Source organism: Haliotis rufescens, unplaced genomic scaffold, assembly GCF_023055435.1.
Source record: "Haliotis rufescens isolate VD_foot unplaced genomic scaffold, xgHalRufe1.0.p SCAF_7, whole genome shotgun sequence".
Classification (NCBI taxonomy): Eukaryota; Metazoa; Mollusca; class Gastropoda; order Lepetellida; family Haliotidae; genus Haliotis; species Haliotis rufescens.
Window position 1 is genome coordinate 37,382,432 of NW_025964361.1, and position 22,236 is coordinate 37,404,667.

Below are 22,236 nucleotides of genomic sequence, written 5' to 3' on the forward strand. Positions count from 1 at the left end.
AAATCAGGTTTAACGTCCAAGCTTATTGCACTTATACAGTGTGTGTGTGTGTGTGTGTGTGTGTGTGTGTGTGTGTGTGTGTGTGTGTGTGTGTGTGTGTGTGTGTGTGTGTGTGTGTGTGTGTGTGTGTGTGTGTTTGCGTGTGCGCACGCGTGGCTGCTTGTACTAGTCAGGACTGATGCCGATTTATAGTGCTAGACCATTAAGATACCATACCGCAGTTTAACATGCATACCCCACTCAGACACAGTATACCGACTCCAAGCCAACCAGTCCTTGATTAAGCCCCTTAAAGCCAAGCGCCAGACAGGGTAACAACAAGTACCATCTTTTAACGTCCTTTGGTATGACAGGCCGGGGATCAAACCCTGGACCTTCCGCTCTCCGGGCGGATGCTCTACCACCAGACCACGGAGGCGGTCCACAATAATATGAATCATTAAGAGGTGAGATGAGGTTCAGCAGATGCTCCAAACAATGAAGAAGTTAAAATGAGTGTAGAAATAATAAAAACAGATTCTATTGATAGTAAAGAGTACACAAGGGGACGGTAAAGGGTGAAACCAGGCACAACCAGACAGCATTCATGACATGTTTGTTTGTGTGTTTGTTTGTTTGTTGTTCAACACCTAACTCAATATTCCAGCTATAACATCATGAGCTTCAATCTATGCAATTTGGGTACGATGACATGCATCAATCAAGACTGCGAGCCTGACCACCAGATACTGTTAGTCGCCTCTTACGACAAGCATGCATGACATGTATATCAAAATCGGACTGTACATTTCTACCACATTATTAACAGATTAGAGATGATAAGAGGTGTGGCAGGGTAGCCTAATGGTGAAAGCGTTTGCTTGTTAGACCAAAGACCCAGGTTCAATTCCTCCCATGCGAGAAGCCCATTCCTTATATCCCCTGTCTGACGGTGGTGGAATATTGCTAACAGCAGCACAAAACCTGACTTACTCATGACCACTAGAAGTGAGTCCCACATAAATGGTAGGGAGCTGATCTGGGCCCACTTGCACCATGCGACCTTACTGCTAAGACCATCGTAACTCCCATACTTTAACATAGACTTACAATAGTCTTAGCGCTAAGATTGTTTTGTGCAAGTGAGCATCCTACTTACCCTAAGGGGCAGTCGAGTAGCCTTGTGGTTAAAGCGTTCACTCATCACGCTGAAGACCCGGGTTCGATTCCTGACATGGGTACAATGTGTGAAGCCCATTTCTGGTGTCCCCTGCCTTGATATTGCTGGAATATTGCTGACAGCGGCGTAAAACCATACTCACTCACTCACTCACTCACTCATCCTACACATAATCGTGACAGTAACAAAATGATGGCTGCCTAATGGATAGTATAGCATGGTGGAATCACGTGTGTGTGAGTGACTTTGAAAGTATTGTCGCACTGGATAAGCGAGCCACACTAATGAAGATAGTATCTCTTGATGACATGATGAACACGATTTCATAGCCTGAATGACATCACAACAATAATTTTCAAAACAACACTACGCTTTGATTTATTTTCCACAAGTTCTTACTATAATATGTTCATATTTATTCTCAGACTATTCAGATCAGTTTGTTCACGTCACTGTTTTCATGGACCCCTTATCATGCTCTAGACCCTTGACATCTAGCTACAGTTATCAACAAAATTAGCACTTTGGAAAATTATGCCGCCACCTTGGACAAACGTACTACATCACCTTTGACAACTAAATCATATCTGATTGTAAACAAAATCAAAGGAAAACTAACAGTATGAACTATTATTAACAACTAACGGTTCTATTAAAGAAAAAATAAACATTCCCCAAATACAATAAAATGGCCTCATCAAAGATCCAGCTGACACATTCATCAGCTATCAGTACAAATTGTGTGCATGGCGCCGTGTCGTATCAGCATCTCTTGTCACATAAATCTGCTGCTGTATCGACCTGCGTACGCCGTGAGACAGGTTACAGCACCAAGTCAACACTGCAGGCTGGCGGCGTTCAGGGGTGCACAGATGGTGCTCTTTGACAACCTCTAGCAGTAAATATTGCAAATCATTTATAAAGAGCAAATGCCCCAAATATTTTCACAAGAAGCCCTTGTTTTCAAGGTCATAACTCGAAGAATTTGTTTTCTTTTAAAATATATTTCAATGATTTGAAACACTTAGTAATTAATGTTGAGGCCCAAACTTATACTTATACTTCATCAAATTTGAATCTGATTAGGGGGTAGAAGTTTTGTTAAATCTTTGTCTACAATGTCTGTACAGCCTCTTTAAGGATGACAATAAATTGTACAAGCTTTAAAAATATTTACCCATATTTAAATAATGATGACGCCCTCTATAGAATCCGACCTTGGCAATGTTGGACAGTCCATTTTATGCACAGGTTGGTATTTCCCGCATATTATCACAATCCTCACTTCGATTACCTAAATCTTTTCTCCCAATACCGATTGTCATGTCTCTCCCACTTTTGGATGCGATCATTTGGCTATCGCTTTTATCTGCGTCATCTGACATCATGATAGAACAATGTTTTATCTTGAAATAAACCATGCTTCGTTCTTCATTGTTCTTTGCGATTCATCCTGTAGCTACCTTATATTGTGAATTAAATGTGAACTTTCCGAAATTTACAAATTATTTCAGCTCATCCATTGTAGGTTCTAGAGGATAATAAAGTTGAAAGATGTTTTTTTTAACTTGAGTGCTGCTCATGACACAACCAATATATTCAGACCTCTGTACCTTGCAGTTCTGAGAAATAACTTTCAGTTGAAATGCCTTAAAACAACTGACTTTTCACTGTGCATGAATTTAATGCTTGATAACAATCTTTTCTTCTCAATCCCAAATTTGAAAAAAAGCCTGTGCCATTTGGCTTGGGAAAAATGAAAGACACATCAATTTAACTTTAATTAGATTAACATGTTATCAGATCAACTTTGGTTTTGTTGTTTTCGTCTACATTCTGTCATTTCTGACAGAGCATATGACATCATCCATTGTATCGTTACGTCATAGTTATTATCAACTCGATCATCATCACACAATCACCCCCATCATCAAATGTCTCACTTAACAAACATAATCTATTGGATTATTTTTAGACTTAACTATATAAGCATGTGTTTTCGAGAAATTACTACTTTCATCCAACACTGAAATTATGAAGCTAAAGCCGAACATCTTCATCGATTTGAACTACGTAAACCAAGTGGCATCGGTGTTCCAAAACAGTATCATCAAACATACATCATAAGGTTCCATCTGATATAGCTGTAATCAAGCTGACATGCTCATGAAATAATCATCCCGTCGGTGCCATCTGATCTTGATGCACCTGGAGCCGGGGGGATACCCCCAACAGCCTCAATCAAGCCGGCACTGATGGCCATGTGTATATTTAATGACAATATGTGAGTAATTAAAATCTCCACTGCATGCTCTGTCACTATCAACCACAAGGTAAAGACACTGACGTGATCACCATCTATAATTAAGCATTGTAGCGGTCCAGGTTGACACCTCCATGACAATTAGTCTTCGGATGCTAAATAATCACCTTGAGATCTACCAGTATCTACACGGAGAGGTGATCAAAGGCTGCATGATGACCATGACGCAAGGAGCTGGTATACCTACAGCCACTAATCTACATAGACTCAGTCTTGACATGTTGACCATTCTTCATGACAGTATGACCTGATGACATCTATCACTGAGGCTATATGACCTGATGACATATATGCCATTGTTACAACATGACCTGATGACATATACCATTGTTACAACATGACCTGATGACATATACCATTGTTACAACATGACCTGATGACATATATGCCATTGTTACAATACAACCTGATGACATATACCATTGTTACAATATGGCCTGATGACATATACCATTGTTACAACATGACCTGATGACATATACCATTGTTACAATATGGCCTGATGACATATACCATTGTTACAATATGGCCTGATGACATATACCATTGTTACAACATGACCTGATGACATATACCATTGTTACAATATGGCCTGATGACATCTACTAATGTGACAATATGACCTGATTACATCTACCACTGTGGCAATATGACCTGATGACATCTATCACTGTGGCAATATGACCTGATGACATCTAGCATCTTGACAATATGACCTGATGACATCTACCTTTGTAACAATATGACCTGATGACATCTACTAATGTGACAATATGACCTGGTGACACCTACCTGCATGACAATCTGACCTGACGACACCTACCTGCATGACGATCTGACCTGACGACACCTACCTGCATGACAATCTAACCTGACAACACCTACCTGCATGACGATCTGACCTGACGACACCTACCTGCATGACAATCTAACCTGACAACACCTACCTGCATGACAATCTGACCTAACGACACCTACCTGCATGACAATCTGACCTGACGACACCTACCTGCATGACGATCTGACCTGATGACACCTACCTGCATGACAATCTAACCTGACGACACCTACCTGCATGACAATCTGACCTGACGACACCTACCTGCATGAGTATGACCTGACGACACCTACCTGCATGACAGTATGACCTGACGACACCTACCTGCATGACAGTATGACCTGACGACACCTACCTGCATGACAATATGACCTGACGACACCTACCTGCATGACAATATGCCCCGACGTCACCAGCGGATGGCCATGGAGATATTGAGCAGCATCAGGAGCAAACACAAGCATGTCTGGACAGTGGTGGTCCACCACAAATTTCTTCTCCTTCAAATCCAGCACGGAACAGGACACCTGCTCATGGCCCTCCTCCTTCAATCTGTGGATCACATCCGCCAAACTGGGGACAAACAGATGGCATATCAGCAACATCATTTGATAGCATGTAGATTAAATTATGTCATTTGTGAAAAGTGTCAGCAGGTATTTGGACATACATTTCCATTCCTGAAAGTCGTATGTTGAAAGTCTATGTTAAACCAGAGAAGGTAAGTCAAAATGCATGGTGTAAGTAAACCCTGAGTTCATGATTACTGTAGTCCCTGTTCATTATGTTAACATGGGGTCAGGTGAAACGGGGTTTAATGTCACGGTCAAGATAATTGCATACAGCAAAGTGTGTGTGTGTGTCTGTGTGTTCATGTCTGTGTGTGCATGTGTGTGCCTGCATGTTAACTCACTTTGTTTTGTGATGGTTGACCCACATGTAAACATGTTAACTCACTTTGTTTTGTGATGGTTGATCCACATGTAAACATGTTAACTTACTTTTTTTTGTGATAGTTGACCCACATGTAAACACGTTAACTTACTTTGTTTTGTGATGGTTGACCCACATGTAAACATGTTAACTTACTTTGTTTTGTGATGGTTGACACACATGTAAACATGTTAACTTACTTTTTTTTGTGATGGTTGACCCACATGTAAACACGTTAACTCACTTTGTTTTGTGATGGTTGACCCACATGTAAACATGTTAACTTACTTTGTTTTGTGATGGTTGACCCACATGTAAACACGTTAACTTACTTAGTTTTGTGATGGTTGACCCACATGTAAACATGTTAACTCACTTTGTTTTGTGATGGTTGACCCACATGTAAACATGTTAACTCACTTTGTTTTGTGATGGTTGACCCACATGTAAACATGTTAACTCACTTTGTTTTGTGATGGTTGACCCACATGTAAACACGTTAACTCACTTTGTTTTGTGATGGTTGACCCACATGTAAACATGTTAACTCACTTTGTTTTGTGATTGTTGACCCACATGTAAACACATTAACTTACTTTGTTTTGTGATGGTTGACCCACATGTAAACACGTTAACTTACTTTGTTTTGTGATGGTTGACCCACATGTAAACACGTTAACTTACTTTGTTTTGTGATGGTTGACCCACATGTAAACACGTTAACTTACTTTGTTTTGTGATGGTTGACCCACATGTAAACACGTTAACTCACTTTGTTTTGTGATGGTTGACCCACATGTAAACATGTTAACTCACTTTGTTTTGTGATGGTTGACCCACATGTAAACTGGCATCTGGAACTTGTTGTTCTCCTCCTGCTGGCGAACCTGTTCTGGCAGCAGGAACTCTATAGAGGGCGCTCTGGCCTTGATGCGATGTCGGGCCAGACAGGCATTCAGCTTGATCTTGAAGTCGAGTATTGCACGTTCCACCTCCAAGCACACCTCATCCAGTTCCTCATCCGGGAAGGGGGAGCGATGCTGAAACTTCCTGGTCTGGAAGTCAAAGAGCATCACCATGACTAGACTCTGGTCATGCTTCACCTGAAACATACAGAATAATGCTCATGTTATTTTTGTTTGTTTATTATTTTGCACCACGAGAAGCAATATTACAGGGACCTTTAGATAAATAATGTTTAGACCTCAAAAAGCAGTGGATGATGTTATGAGCATACTATGTCCAATGTCGTTGGGGTACAATGACAAGTGACAAAGGCTGACCATCCAATCCCATTTAGTCACCTCCTACTGTCATGTAGGTGCTTTCGAGTGCATGTCCCAACAGAGGGTTCAACAAAAAAAGCATGCTTGTTATTTGTTAAGTTTTAACTTTAAAAGTTCTTATTTTCACAAATGAAACAAACTTTCTTAAAAGGGCATTTAAACTGAATCGCACTTCTTCAAATATTAATTTAACACTGATCACAATTTCTTGGTAATTCTTTTGTCATAGCTGATTTATATGTTCCCTCTAGAAACTTTGTTTGTTTGTTCATCGTTTAACGCTACACTCGGCAATATTCCAGCTATACAATAGCAGCCTGTAAATAATTGAGTCTGGACTCAACAATCCAGTGATTGATATCATGAGCATCTATCTACGCAATTGGGATATGATGGCATACATCGACCAAGTCAGCGAGCCTGATCCCCTTAGTCGCCACTTACAATGAGCATACAGTTGCCCGTTACGGAAAGCCGGGTAATTGAAGACCAGTTCTAACCCAGATCTTCATGGGTCTGAAACTTGACGTACTGATCTGTTTTCAAACATTATTCTCCAATTCCCTCGATTCTAAAAAATCCATTTAAAATATAAAAAAATGGAAAAACTAAGTCTGTGTTCACTCAAGGATGTGACTAATATTATAACATTCCTTGGGAACAGAAACACACAGCTGACTGACACATACAACTAAATGTCCCATCATGATGGACACCTGCCTGTAACTCCTTCCACTCGAGTTGTCCACAACACACACCTTGTGTGACAGGACGCCACAGACCACCTCACTACAATAGACATTGACACCTGGTATTGTTGATTTCGTTTCACTAGTGTTGTTTATAGAGATCTAGGTTTGCGGGCACAACAATGGGCAATCTAATCAGTTCCATGACAAATGGTCCTACCTGACAGTTTTATACCTTACCTGACATCATACGGTCACAAAGGGCATTTGTTTGTTTGGAAATTGAAATATCCACATTGAATACTGATTGGTATATTTCAACATGTGACATTAATGAAGACATGAGTACTTAGATAATGTTCCTGTTCATGAGGTGAGGTGAAATGGGATTTAACATCGTTTCCAAGATTATTGCACTTATATAGCGATGTGCATGTGTATGCATGGATACTATCCTACCCAAATATTATCCCGGGGGAGGTTTTACTCTAGAGTATAGTATCCTACCTTAGTGTGGGAAATCTGGGATAGGTTATGTCCAAATTAAGGGTAATGTGGGGGTAAATATATGTTGACAGGATTAATAACAGTGATATGGGTTCAAATTCACTAGGGAGAATCATCCTGACACTAGAGTATTTTATCCCCGGGATAAAAAATAGGGAAGGATAATATTCACTCTTACACCTGCATGTGTGTGATTTATAGTGCTAACCCACTGAGATACCATGCCGCAGTTTAATATGAATGCCCCACTCAGGTACAGTATACTGACTCCGAGCTGACCAGTCCTTGTTTTAGCCCCTTTATGCCAAGCACTAGACAGGGTAACAACAAGTTCCATCTTTTAACATCATTTGGAATCACAAGGCCGGGGATCAAACCCTGGCCCTTCTGCTCTCTGGGCGGACCCACTACCACTAGACCATGGAGGCAGTCTCCTGTTCATGAACTAATGACAGTAATAAAACATTCCTTCAGAGATGAGTATATGTTTCTTTAAATTCTTACTTGTTCGTAAGCAGATCTTATAATGGCCAACCTTTGTTTCATTAATTTGATCACAGTATTATTAAGGTTTGTTTATTGATAATTGAGTCTGGACCTGACAATCCAGTGATCGATATTGTGAACTACGTTTGGGGTATGATAATGTAATGCAGAAGGCTGCAGTGTTGGGGAGCCTTCACATTCTCCGAAAAGTTCTGGGTGGGTTTGACAACACAGCACTTCCTGAGAGTGTCCCATTCAACGTCTGGGCTATGTGTAGAGGGGGCAAGGGCCCTGAGCTGATGATGAGCCCAACCAGCCTGACTGCCAAGATCACCCAAACCCTCTTTATTTTAATCTGTACAGACGAGGAAGAAGGAGAAGCAGAAGAAGTAGTAGACAAAGAAGGAGGAGGAGAAGATGAAGAAGAAGAGGAAGGAGAATAAGAAGTAGTAGAAGGAGGAGAAGAGGAGGAGGAAGAAGAGGAAGGAGAAGAGGAGGAAGGAGAAGAAGAAGAATAGTAGTAGAAGTGGAGAAGGAGGTGGAGGAGGAGGAAGAAGGAGGAGAAGAAGAAAAAGAGGAGGAAGAAGAAGAAAAAGAAGAAGAAGAATGTAACTACCAGGGTATTGGCCTATTGGAAACCTTTATATTTCAGGAATGACAACCACTGTGCTATTGTTAAGCCCACCTATCGTATTGAGTGGCAGGCTAACCTGGAGGAATTTCTTTCATCATTAGTTTGTCAAGCTCCCCAACAATAATGAGATAATAAAATTACAAATAACAACAGAAATACAACTACCATACAATTTATGCTTTTGGCTACAATTATTTTCATTTCTGATAAAAGAAAGTTACAGATTAGATATTAATTTGTAATATCCAAGGATCAACAAAGGTGCGTGTACACGTTATATCTACAGGCGTCAACCTGTCACCTCTTGGTCTCTCACGACAAACACAATCTCCTATTCTTGAAATAAATGAGTGTTTGCTGTTTGTAAATAACATAAGACCGATAACACTTTAACACTGACTGTTTGTGTGTTCAAAGACCCATGTCCAAACTCACATTTAACAATGCTGTACACAGCATGAAATAGATGAGGTATGCATGTCACTGCTTGAAAGGCATTACGACAGATACACGTCAACATGAGTAGCGCCACAGAATCAGGTCAATTATAGGAAATTGTAAACCAAAAGTGACAAAGAAATTGTGACAAATATGAACTGTTTCTATAAATGACATCTAATTGCTTGAGTGTGAGGTCTTCCACAAATATCTAAACCTAAATAACACCAACAAAAATTATTTGTAGTTCCCAAGATAAATGAGATCTTTTATGAATAAAGAAAAAATAAAGAAAAAATATCTAACAAGCATATGAATTACACAACAGTTGCAATAACGACATAATATAGATATATTTTTTCAAACATTGGTTCTATTTATTCCTGAAACAGAGTGGCCATGCAAGATGGGGATGTTGATGAAAAGCAACTCAAAAAACATTATTTACTCAATTTTTTAAAAGATAATTATTTTTAGTTTTTAGTCAACAATTTAATCTTATTATTTCAATTCATAAAATTAATTTTCAACAAGTGACACAAAGTTATTTACAGTTTTTTATTCTGCTTACTGGATCAATTTGTATAGCATAATAACATGTACTTATGTAGGCCAGTTGTTCTGATTAATAGTCTGAAGCTACCCTGAAACTTTCCAACAAAAAATAAAATGAATATAGAAAATATTTAAAAAATGGCTTTTTGTTCAAACATTTACTGAGTTTGAACATGTCGTCATTGGAAACACACTGATTTTCCATCACTAGTTGATGGTGGTCCTTTTACTTTCTGAACATAAACTTTGAAAGTAGAGAGATGGGAGGTGAGGCATGTCGTGCCTTCTGGCGTGTTTATTGTGTATAATAGACACTTATATGGAAACAGAGCATGGGTTCGATTCTCAACCCCAAACGTACCCGAATTTGTACTTTACCGAGAAAGTGTAGTCCCATATAAAACGTTTGTTACATTTGACCTCTTTCTAAAAGCAGTGCGTATTCATTATTCTACCATGAATTTGGAATTTACTCGATTCTGATTGGTCAATCAGAGGCTATTAAATCACAATAAACCCCCTCTGATTGAAACAGCTGGTTTGACGGCCGCATCACCGCGGAAGCTAATATTCATAGAATAGTACTATTTTCAGTCAGTGTCGGTAGGCATATTTAAATAATTATATCTGCAATTACAGGTTAAAAAATGCACAGATGCGGTTACTACAATATTCAAAGGATGTGTGGCAATACATTTCGTGCAGAAAACACGATAGAAATCTACACAGGGAATGTATTTACGTTTTGGAGACACAGAGAGCTTGGAATTTTGGCGCTTTTCTATATACGACTGTGACGTCATTTCTTTCTCGTCACAATGAGCGATATGACGTCATAATGGTGACGTGCGATGTAGAGCGAAAGCCTTGCAAAGCTTGCTTTGTTTTCTTTAGGGATGCCAACCTTATGTCAGCTTACCAAGTTGCCGTGCTTATATGCTTTCAATGCCTGTCATATGTTAGAGTGAAGAATTACGGTGTAAACAAACTGCTTGAGTATATACGGCACCATATTTTGTTCGGTGATTCCGTAATTCAGATCGATAACCCACTCAAAACACTGAACTCAACCCATGCCGCTTCACTCAGTATATTTGCTAACACTAAAGAGTTCGCATTTTATTTAGTCATGGTAGAATGGAGATAAACATACTGTGTTTTCAATGTAGAGCTAGGTTACCTGTAGATTTAACTGCGCTAAATTTAACATTTGAAACCTCACGCTGCGCGTTCGGTTCCAAATTCAATTTAGCGGGGTTAAATCTACAGGTAACCTAGCTCTACATTGAAAACACAGTATGTTTATCTCCTAAATAAAATTCCAGTTAAAACCTACTCTTATTTCTGCAGAGCCTGATACTCATGCGTGCTAACGAAACAAATAAATCACAAACAGTCACACCTGATCAATGGTGACTGTTATTTCTCAAAAGTACCACATCAACAGTGTAATATACCCAACCATGAAAGGTCATGGGTAAATGGCCTCAAATATATCATAAACTATTCACCATAAGAATAATTATCATGTTCTATGTTAATACAATCTCATAAATAGTTTCCCTTTGAATTCGTTTGCCCCTCCCGTCATAAGTCCCTCATTTTGATTCACACACAGACACAAAATCCACTGTGTCTTCCATTAATGGCCCACTCAGAGCCAATTACACAATAACACCAAGCACAGTTCATCACAATAAATCTATTTGTGTCTGAACAGGGATAACTAGCTCTTTATAATCTTCTCCTGATCCAAATTGATTCCCTGTGTGGGCTCAAAGAAGTTATGACTTTCCTGTATTATATTCTAGTCTATTGACTGTTTCAGACCCGTCATGACTGATGTATATCTGGGTACTTGTCTATAGGAATGCTGTATAGAATGAATGGGAAAGTTACATTGTAACAGAGAATAAAATTAATCGAGCTAGAAATGTGATCCCATCCAAATATTAACACTTCTTTCAATTTTTTCAAAGCCTAATACCATAGTTCGTTTCATGTCTTAGGTTCATAATCAGTACTCCTTTCCACAAAGCGATATTAGCGCTACGCCTATCGTTAGCATATGTTAAAGTATGGGAGTTACGATCATCCTTGCACTATGATTATCGTTAGCCTATGTTAATATATGAGCATTACGATCATCTTAGCTCTACGAATATCGGAAACTCATGTTAAAGTATGGCAGTTATGATGATCTTAGCCTTACGACTACCGTAAATGTATGTTAAATTTTATCATCTTAGTGCTGAAGATCGCTTTGCGGAACCAATCCCACCAAAAGAAAGTCAAAATATTTCAATAAGGTGCAGACAAAACTGAAATGTACAATTTGTTTCATGTTTTTCTTACAAACTGAAATCATTTATATAAATTTCAAATCTGTATGTAAACGTGTCAAAGTCAATGACCAAATTCAGACATGTTGCAAAATGACTGAAAGTTTCATTCTACCACAACACAAATTGCCTGAAAGTGTCATTGATTTACTGGACCAAAAGACTAATTCTACGTGTTTAAGTAAACATGATCATAAGATCATAATTTACTCTTTTTATCAAATCCATATTATTTGTTCACAATTTCATTGATGTTCCCTGATAATAATTTATCAATATTCATTTGCAGGAACATCTTTAATTTATAACCTAATGAATTGTGTAACTCAACATGCCAGCAACATACTGCATACGTCTGTCGCGTCTGATGCACTATTTGACATACTGACCCACAGTCAGCAACACATGGAAAAAACATCCATCCACCGATAAAAGTCACGGCTCTCATTGGAGTTAGGTGTGAAACAGGGAAGTACATAGCTCGTCAGTGTGTATGAGTGTTTTCTTATTATCAGGTAACGAAAAATTATGATTACGTGTGAAAAGTGATAAAAATATAAAGAAAATATCGGACTGCAAGCAGCTCAACGTGAAGTGGCAAAAGTCAACAATTGCCATTTCTGGTAGTTGTGTGCCGCTAAATTTGGTCGATACTTTCTTAACTCATGATGTTTTCTTTTTGAGGTAAATAAACTACTGAAAGTTTTGATATTTTGAAGGTGAGAATTTATGCACATCACAAATAAAATAAATGATACACAAAGCCTACTTGTAAAACAGTTATTGCAAATTTCATTTGGGGGTGATCCTTGACTATGAGCCTGTCGACTGGGTTCGACAGTAGCATTGAGAGCATTAAGAGACGGATATTATGCCACACTGGAATTAGGGTGTGACTTGACCTCTCTGGCTCAGCTGGGGTGAGGCTAGGTGCTCCAGGACTCCTACCATGGTGTGCTGTTAAACTCTGACCTGATCTTTCCTGCTCTTAATGTTGTCTCTCCAACTGTGTGACATATTCGTTATGCATACCCATTGTGATCTACATCACTTTTTGAGATAATCAACTCCCACACCCCACTGCAAGACATATTGGCTGTACTCACCTCTGGATGGTAGCTGAAGAAGCTGGATTCCTCCGCTATTGCTTCCAAGATGGTCTGATCTGAAACAGCATTGTATTTTAAAATTGTAGTTTAACATTGTATTTTACATTGTATTTTAACATTGAAACATTGTATTTTAACATTGAACTTTAACAACGTATTTTACATTGTATTTTAACATTGATTTTAACATCGTATTTTAACATTGTATTTAACATTGTATTTAACATTGTATTTTTACATTGTACAAAACATCACATTTCAACACTGTATTTTAACATTGATTTTAACATTGTATTTTACATTGTATTTTAACATTGATTTTAACATTGTAATTTACATTGTATTTTAACACTGTATTTACCATTTTATTTTAACATTGATTTTAATATTGTATTTTAACATTGTAGGTTAACACTGTATTTAACATCCTATTTAACATCCTATTTAACATTGTATTTTAACATTGATTTAACATTGTATTTAACATTGTATTTTAACATTGACTTTAACATTGTATTTAACATTGTAGTTTAACATTGTATTTAACATTGTATTTTAACATTGACTTTAACATTGTATTTAACATTGTAGTTTAACATTCTATTTAACATTGTATTTAACATTCTATTTAACATTGTAGTTTAACATTGAAACATTGTATTTGACATTGTAGTTTAACATTGAAACATTGTATTTAACATTGTATTTAACATTGTATTTAACATTGTATTTTAACATTGTATTAAACACCTCTACAAACCCCTAACATTAGTTGTAGTAATGACAGCATCTATTGTCCCCATGGGGACCCGGAGTAGAAAGTGTTCCCAGCACCCCATTGCTTGTTTTGAGGTGACTAAATTGGGAACTCGTGGAGATTCTGGGTTAGAATTGGTCCCTGGCAACCTGTGCTGGCTGTAAGCTGATTTCATGAATCAGGTAACCAGCAGCAGTGATTTGGGTGATGGCATGTCAGCGTGCCCCGACTGCAGGGACCGTTGCTCATAATGTCAATCACTGGATTGGTAATTTACAGGCCAGCCTAGTTACACATTCATGCATGCAGTTACACATACAGTTACGCACATTTGCAATTTATGGACCTACTGAGTTTCACATGCAGTTACGCACACACTCAGTTTCGCACACATGCACGCACACCCAAATTTTTATTCCAGTTTGGGAATTTGTACCTAAATGTGCTGCTGACTTGGGGCCGAATATTGTCTGGAATACAGTGCTTGTCTCTAGAGAGACATATCTCCCCCAGACAATAGATTTCTACACGACTGTAGTACACATTTTCCTATTTCCGAATCTGCAGTGTTCAACAGGAACATGACTATCTAACTTGACACGATTACACATTTACAGTACTAAGACTGAACTGTAATTAAACAGGTATCCACCATCAAATCCTGCCGATTGTTAATCCCCACTCCAGGTTTACAACTTTAATCATGAACACTTAAAGTTCCTGGATATGACTTAACATGCTTAAGTGGCCCAGTCTGAATGAAAATAATAGGTCCTTTAATGAGCCTCCTTTAAGATCAGTCGGATATGTTTAAACATGGCTTTGATACACCACGTTAAGGGATTAATCTGAAAATTCTGTTACTTTCAATACCCAGAACTCAAGATCGGTAAATCTCACATATTAAAACTTAGCTGAACAGCAATCATAATTTACAACTTGATTAGTTGAACATATTAATTAAATGTATTTAAAACTGTACTAAGAACAGCATCTACTTGCTGTGGTTGTGATGTTATGTGCTCATACTGACTGTGACCTCCTTCAAGCGGGACAAAAACACTAGGTGTCTCGTAAAATAAACACTTGAAAAATGTTGACAGGTCCTGGAACGGTAAACATCCATTTGTCCATGGCTGAAAAGAAATCTTAATTGGCTGTATTTTGTAAATCATTTTGTAAAAATTTTTTTTTTTAAATACAATAGGTCTTTACAATAGACAAAATCTGTCCTGCTTCTTGGTTTAACGCCGCTTTGAACACTATTCCGGTTCTATCACAGTGCCTGAAAAACAGTATATTATATGCAATTTGAAACTGCACTGGTGTCATGTCAGTGAATTGTTTATTGACACAGTGCCACAAGGCATTGTTTACTTCTAAAGAGTGTGTTTGAACTGTTTTGAACAGTGTTTTACTCATATGTCACAGCATGTTGTTTCATATAGGAGTGAGTGAGTAGTGTTTTATGCCACTTTTAGCAATATTCCTGCATTGGGGGACACCAGAAATGGGCTTCACATATTGTACCCATGTGGGGCATCAAACCCGGGTCTTCGGTAAAGCAAATGCTTAACCATTAGGCCACCCCATCGCCTGTTTCATATAGGAGGGACTGTCTCCGTGGTCCTGTGGATAGAGTGTCTGGAGAGCGGAAGATCGGTGGTTCAAACCCAGGCCATGTGATACCAAAATCTACATGTAACCTAGCTCTACGTTGAAAACATCCTAACTATGATACCCCAAATCATTCATCTGTTATTAAATCAACATGTTAATAATTCTTTTGTCACTGCATGTATAACGTAAACATGAATTATCTGATTCTTGTCATTTGGTCTCCAGGGTACTGTTGTACAAAACAACCTCAGCGCTACGACTGTCGTAAGTCTATGTTAAGGTATGGGAGTTACAATCACCTTAGCGCTAAGATCGCTTTGTACAACACACCCCAGGTAATAAGTCAATCTAGCAAAACCACGACCAGTGACCCCTTTCATCTAGATGCTTCATAAGTTGTTAAAAGGGAGTACAATCACATATCGCACAGGTCCCCAAACAATATCTGGTGTTATTCTCCAATACAAATATTTGAATGTTGATTGGCTATGTTTGACGGATGCTATCTGTTAGATACCCACTGGGCAGCAATGAAATATCCATTATTTCAGCTGATGAGATGGGCTGATTGCCATAAGGGGTCTGTTTTATCACCCAGGACTACTTGGGTATAGTTTATTGATGGGCCAGTTGCTGATTTCTCATAGGAAATGGAACCCATGTGATTCTCTAAACATCCCCATCAAACATGACAGATCCGTGAACCTGTACAACCTGAACGGCTGACTGATAGACTGTGATGATTGTCGGCTTAGATAGGGAGTGTCCTGTGTTACCAGGTGTTAAGTGGACAGATCTATTATTGCTGGGACGGGAAACTCGGGTACTTGGGTTGGGTGGGTCCTGAGTAGGACACGGGTACCCACAGGACTACCCGGACCCCTGGTTAGTCATATAATATATTGTTTAATGATAACAATAAAATTCCATGGTTACACAAGTACAATTCGCAAATGTTCGCAATTTCTTTCTGACTATGCACACATTCCTTCTGACTTTTATATGTTTGAGTAAAGACAAAGCTTCAGTCAGCTTCTCTGTATGCATGATCAGATCAGTGTGTGCGCATGATCAGATCGGTTTATACATATCTAAATACTTTTTGTCATAGCTCCAGTTAAACAATTCCCAATTGAACATTTTTAACCCAACTTGAGACCTACAGTTGGTACCCAGGGTCGGGTAATAGGTACAGGTTCAGTACACGGTAGGCCATCTGTACTCATTCCAGCCCTAAGATCTATGCCCTCATGTATAAAACAGATGTAGTTGATGTGACCAATGGAAACTGCAGACTTTAGCATAGACTTACAACACTCAAAGCATGAAGACCCCATAACCTTTCAAAGAAATGTGTATTATTGTCATAGAGCTAAGACTGTTCTGCTTGGTTGAAACTAAAAGAACAGTGCCAAGGCACTGTAGCTCACCTGTATATAAAGTCAGTTAAGACATCGTATATTGGATGACAATATTTTTAAGAGGGAAGTGTCTTGTGAGTTGTTCCCAATAGATGTAGCTGGGCTACACAGATAATCACAGTGGCCGAACGATCACATCCAAAAGTTGGAGATATATGATGATGGGTACTAGGCGAAAAGATCATTGATGTCAGTATTGGGAGAATATACCTGAAATACCAAACTTAACCTGTTCATAAAAAGGACTTGTCTGACATTGCCAAGGTTGGATTCTATTCAGGGAGTCATCAATATAAAACTTTGGGTAAATATTTTTAAAGCTTGAACATTTTATCAACATCCTTAAAGAGGCTTACATAATGTTAATATAAAAAATAAACAACTCATGGTTGTTGTTTATTGTACAATAAAACACTGCAGGGAGAATGGGCCTCTCATGGTTTATTCTCCCTGCAGTGTTTTATTGTACAATAAACAATGACCACTTACCATTTATTTCCTAGATATATGTCATAGTCAGTGTGTAAAATGACTGAAAGTTTCACTTTGGCAATTTACAAAATGATTATTTTAGTCATTTCACTGACTTTTCAAATTGACTGTGTAATTCCAAATATTTTTATGTTGAATTTCATTACCCTGGGACTGAAAATGATAAGATTAAAAGAAAACGAAAGTCAATGTATATATATCTGTCTCCTTATCCTTGCATAATTACTCAATTGTGATGTTTTTAAGTCCTTTTGAATTTTTTAATAATTTTAATTTTCTGTCAAATAGATGGACACACTTTTCAGTCAGTTCGTAAAATGACTGAAATATGTTGGCATTTTGTAAATTTTGAATTGAATCCCATTTCACACATTGACTGACATGTTTATATACAGCAATCTTTGAGCACTAGCTGACCCCTATTTCTGCAGGTGGATGGAAACATGGCTGATTTGCAGCTTACAGTCACACCCCAGCAGAAACAGCTTCCTGGCCAGTGAGCAATAAGTTCTAAAAGTCAAACAGCCTAGCTACACAACAGCTGCCATCAATCAAATAATTATGTCTCAACTGTGTTTCCTTTTTCACTTGGTGCCACTGTGATGGGTCAATGGCGGGCTATAGCCCACTCCCAACCTTGTGACATAGGAATCAGATAGGCCCCATGGGCAACTATTTGTTATGGATATTGAGTGGCTGTTTCACTGGAAGACTTCAAATGTTGCAAATCTGTAACCACGGACATAAAAACTGGCAAAACATGTCCTAGTTGTGACTTTCTTGGTGGGAGGTTGCTCAATATTATGCTAACAACTATGGCTAACACAACAGAATTAATACATATATATTGACAATACAACCTTTATTAAGGGGCCGACCATTTGATCAAGTTTTAATATAATTTATTCCAGAAAACACTGGAAGAAACATTCTTGCCTTATGTTCAAAAACAAATGAAAAAAATGTTCCCTGGACATGTATGTTAGAGAAAGAAATTTCAAGCACAGGCTGAAAAAATATTCAGTCTTGATAAAATACTACAGACCTCACCCCCCTCCCACCCCTAAAGTACTGTATTCGACGTAATAGGCGCCCCGCTCTAATAAGCACCCACGGCGATATTTGCTAATATATTGGCTATTGAACAATCCCAATCAGCACCCCTTCAGATTGATCAATGTACACAAGACTTATTTATTCGTGTATAATATGCACTCGTGTGTTACATCACCCTTAATTATGGGCAATTAAATTCTTGAAAAATATATCTGTCGTATGTAAACATTTCAGGTTGTTAGCATAAACCACAAAATTTACAATCTTTCAACTCAAAATACTATTCTAAGAAGCGCCCCCTATTTCTAATTTTGAGAGAACCCTGGGCGCTTATTACGTCGAATACGGTATTCCCCTTTAGCCTGCTGAATTGTTTTCACACTAGCCAGCCCTGCCTGTTTGAATGTGGAAGAAGTCCATCAGTGTTTTCACCATTTCAAGAACACTGTCTAATGAAAAACGTATGAACGTCAAATTGTGTCGTTCATACATTTATCGTCCAATGGTAAAGCTGTATATTGTGTAAACTTCATATTTATGAACTATTTAATCTTTTAATGGGTGCTCTTTAAACACCTCTTGTAGCTTCAACATAGATATTACCACCTGAAATATGGCTATGCTAAAGTACCTGCTCTGACATTTACACACATACGGGTATTTCTCACCATCAACAGGGTAATGGGCATTACCTCCACTCTACCACATATTTAAGAAGTAAATGACGAGTGGGAGTTGTTTATCATACAATGAAACCCTACAGGGAGAATAAACCATGAGGGGTGCAGTCGTTTATACTTATATGAGATATCAACAGTGTGTACAGCCTCTTGAAGGATGATGATAAAATGTACAAGCTTTTAAAATGTTTACCCTTATTTTAATAATGATGACTCCCTGAAAAGAATCCGACCTTGGCAATGTCGGACAAGTCCATGTTATGAACAGGTGGGTTAAGTTTGGTATTTCATGCATATGCTCGCAATCCGCACATTGATTACCTGTACCTTTTCTCCCACTATGAATAGTCATATCTCTCTGAATTTGGATACGATCATTCGTCCATCGCCTGCATTGCCTAGCTACATCTATTGGGAACAATTTACTCTACACTCCCCTCTCAAAAATAACATCGTCCAATATACAATGTCATCAAGTAGCGAGCGCATGTTCGAATCTCCAGAAATGACGTCATGATAGAACAATGTTTTATCGTGAAATAAACCATGATTCGTTCTTAATTGTTCTTTACGAATTATTGCCACATCAAACTGAGCCCTCATCCAATAACCTGTACATAAAACATATAAATACTTGGAACTGACAACATCATATGTGGACACTTTTACTGACCTACATATGAAACCTTTAAAGACCCAGTCATAAACTAGATGGTCTGTCTACACCCAAGTAATTATCTGTTCAGGAATTCTAATGGGAACCATCTCAGTCTGATCTACAGACATTCCCACTCTCCTGCAAATACAGGCCTTGACACTTGGAACATTATGGCCAAAGATATTAACCCACATAAACCCCTAAGTATACCCATTCATCTTTGATAACAACATATTATCCTTTCATATTACCATCTGTGGAGATTCCATGGTAGATTAGGTTACCAGTAATCTGTGATTGGTGAAATAGTTAACTAATATGGCTTGGGCAGGCTTGGTGACTTGGATGATGTCATTGTGTCTCTACAGCATTGATAGTTGCTCATGCTTTCAATCACTGGTTTTTATGGCCTGTCCAGGCTACATAATATACAGGCTACTGTGACATAGATGAAATACTGTAAATCTGGAAATTAATGTGTATCCAAATTAATACGACCGCTGACCCCTAGCCAAAAATGCGACTCATTATCAGTGCAACTCCCCCCACCCCCACCAGTGGATATAATGATACATATCCTTCTGCTTAATAAACCATGTTTGTGTTTATATTCAAGTTGGTATTTCCGCTATCCTAAGTGTGCAGTGAGGCCGTCTTATTGTTGATAGTCATTTTGGAGACATAAATGCAAAGACCACTCGCATTTTTTGCATTTAATTCAGGCTCACGTTAATTCAAAGATTTAAAGTACATGTATTACGGACTGGAATATTTAAAAAATATCACTCAGTCACCCTTATAATACCCAAAAGATTTGAAATTCTAACAAAGATATAATTTTGCTGTGTGGACTGTTTGGAAGCATCTCTTACCCTCTGTTCAGGACACCACAGAGCTAAAATTTGTGTTGTTATATGAGATTTCTTTATAAATGTCATTGACAAAATGCACATTTCCTATATTTTCTGACCAGAAACTACTGTGGGGAATGGATGTATGCCATATAACCAACTTAGAACTGAGAACTAGAGATGATCTGACCACCATGAACTGATGATGAAGGACCTTCACCAAGAGATGGGGCTTATAATATCAGTTAACTCAGATGAACAGATTATTTGTATTTTCTCACAACCCACAAGTTATTTCCAAACCCTGTAACCATGCAAGATTCATCTTTCATCATTTAATACAAAAACAGTTATTGTTATTATCAAAAACAAGTTATTCATATCATTTGTTAAATATTATGGATTATCCATCCCTTATGAATAAACACCGAAAAATTAATTCAATTGCGATGTCCTCTCCGAGTCCGATCGTAATGACTGTGTCACTTATGTTTCAGTGTGTGTTCTGTGGATCACACAGTCACCAACATAACACACTGTTGCCAAGTACCTACTACACCTGCCCCAGCTCTATAGGGATTGGTTGGTACACCTTTGTTCAGGAATCTCCCACCAATATTTGTCGCCCCCCGGCACTTGTAATCCTCTCATGTCATCTTAGCTACGTAAAAGGTCATGTAAGTCTGGGTGGCTTCAAGGGAACCTAGAATTAACCTTTTTTATTATGAAAGATAAACATAAAACGTTTGATGTTTTATTTCAATTGAGCATGTTGAGGTTGGTAATTTTTAAAAACCACAAATATGTATATTCATTTAAATTTAAATTCGATGTCTCTTTGAAATTAATTGGGTGGAAAATGTATGTCCCATTTCAATTGACATTTCTAAAAACATGCATTTGAAGTTTGTTGGTATTCAGCATGTTGGTTTCAGTGAATTTGTCACAGTCTGTTGGGCTTCAATGTTTGTTTGTTTGTTTGTTTGTTTAACGCTGCACTCAGCAATATTCCAGCCATATGACGGCGGTCTGTAAATAATCGAGTCTGGACTAGACAATCCAGTGATTGATGTCATGAGCATCAATCCACACAATTTGGATACAATGACATGCATCAACCAAGTCAACAAACCTGACCACTCGGTCCTGTTAGTCACCTCTTACAACAAGCATGTGTTACTCAGAAGACCGTTTCTAATCCGGACCAATTACAACCCAGATGGTCTAGGAGGTGACACATCTGATTTGACATTTCTAGGAACTTGCATTTGAAGTTTGATTTTCAACATTAGATCCTGGTTATATTTGCTGAGAGAATCTTTCCTTGTACATCATAAGTGATGCAATGCATCACTGATACATGTGAAAAAATGCAGAATGTGAGACAATGCAGAATGTGAGA

General features: G+C 38.2%; 1 protein-coding gene across 7 annotated transcripts in view; it reads right to left on the reverse strand.

Moving 5' to 3' along the window:
• The window catches only part of LOC124112938 (putative methyltransferase NSUN7), a 75,356-nt gene that overhangs the window by 18,091 nt on the left and 35,029 nt on the right, over positions 1–22,236 (reverse strand). For all 7 annotated transcript variants that reach the window (XM_046473136.2, XM_046473133.2, XM_046473132.2 and 4 more), the window contains 3 exons: positions 13,297–13,355; positions 6,070–6,356; positions 4,707–4,893 (listed from right to left, as the gene is read on the reverse strand). In XM_046473136.2, coding sequence (XP_046329092.2) covers positions 4,707–4,893; positions 6,070–6,356; positions 13,297–13,355 — 533 coding nt within the window. The remainder of the gene's footprint in view (positions 1–4,706; positions 4,894–6,069; positions 6,357–13,296; positions 13,356–22,236) is intronic.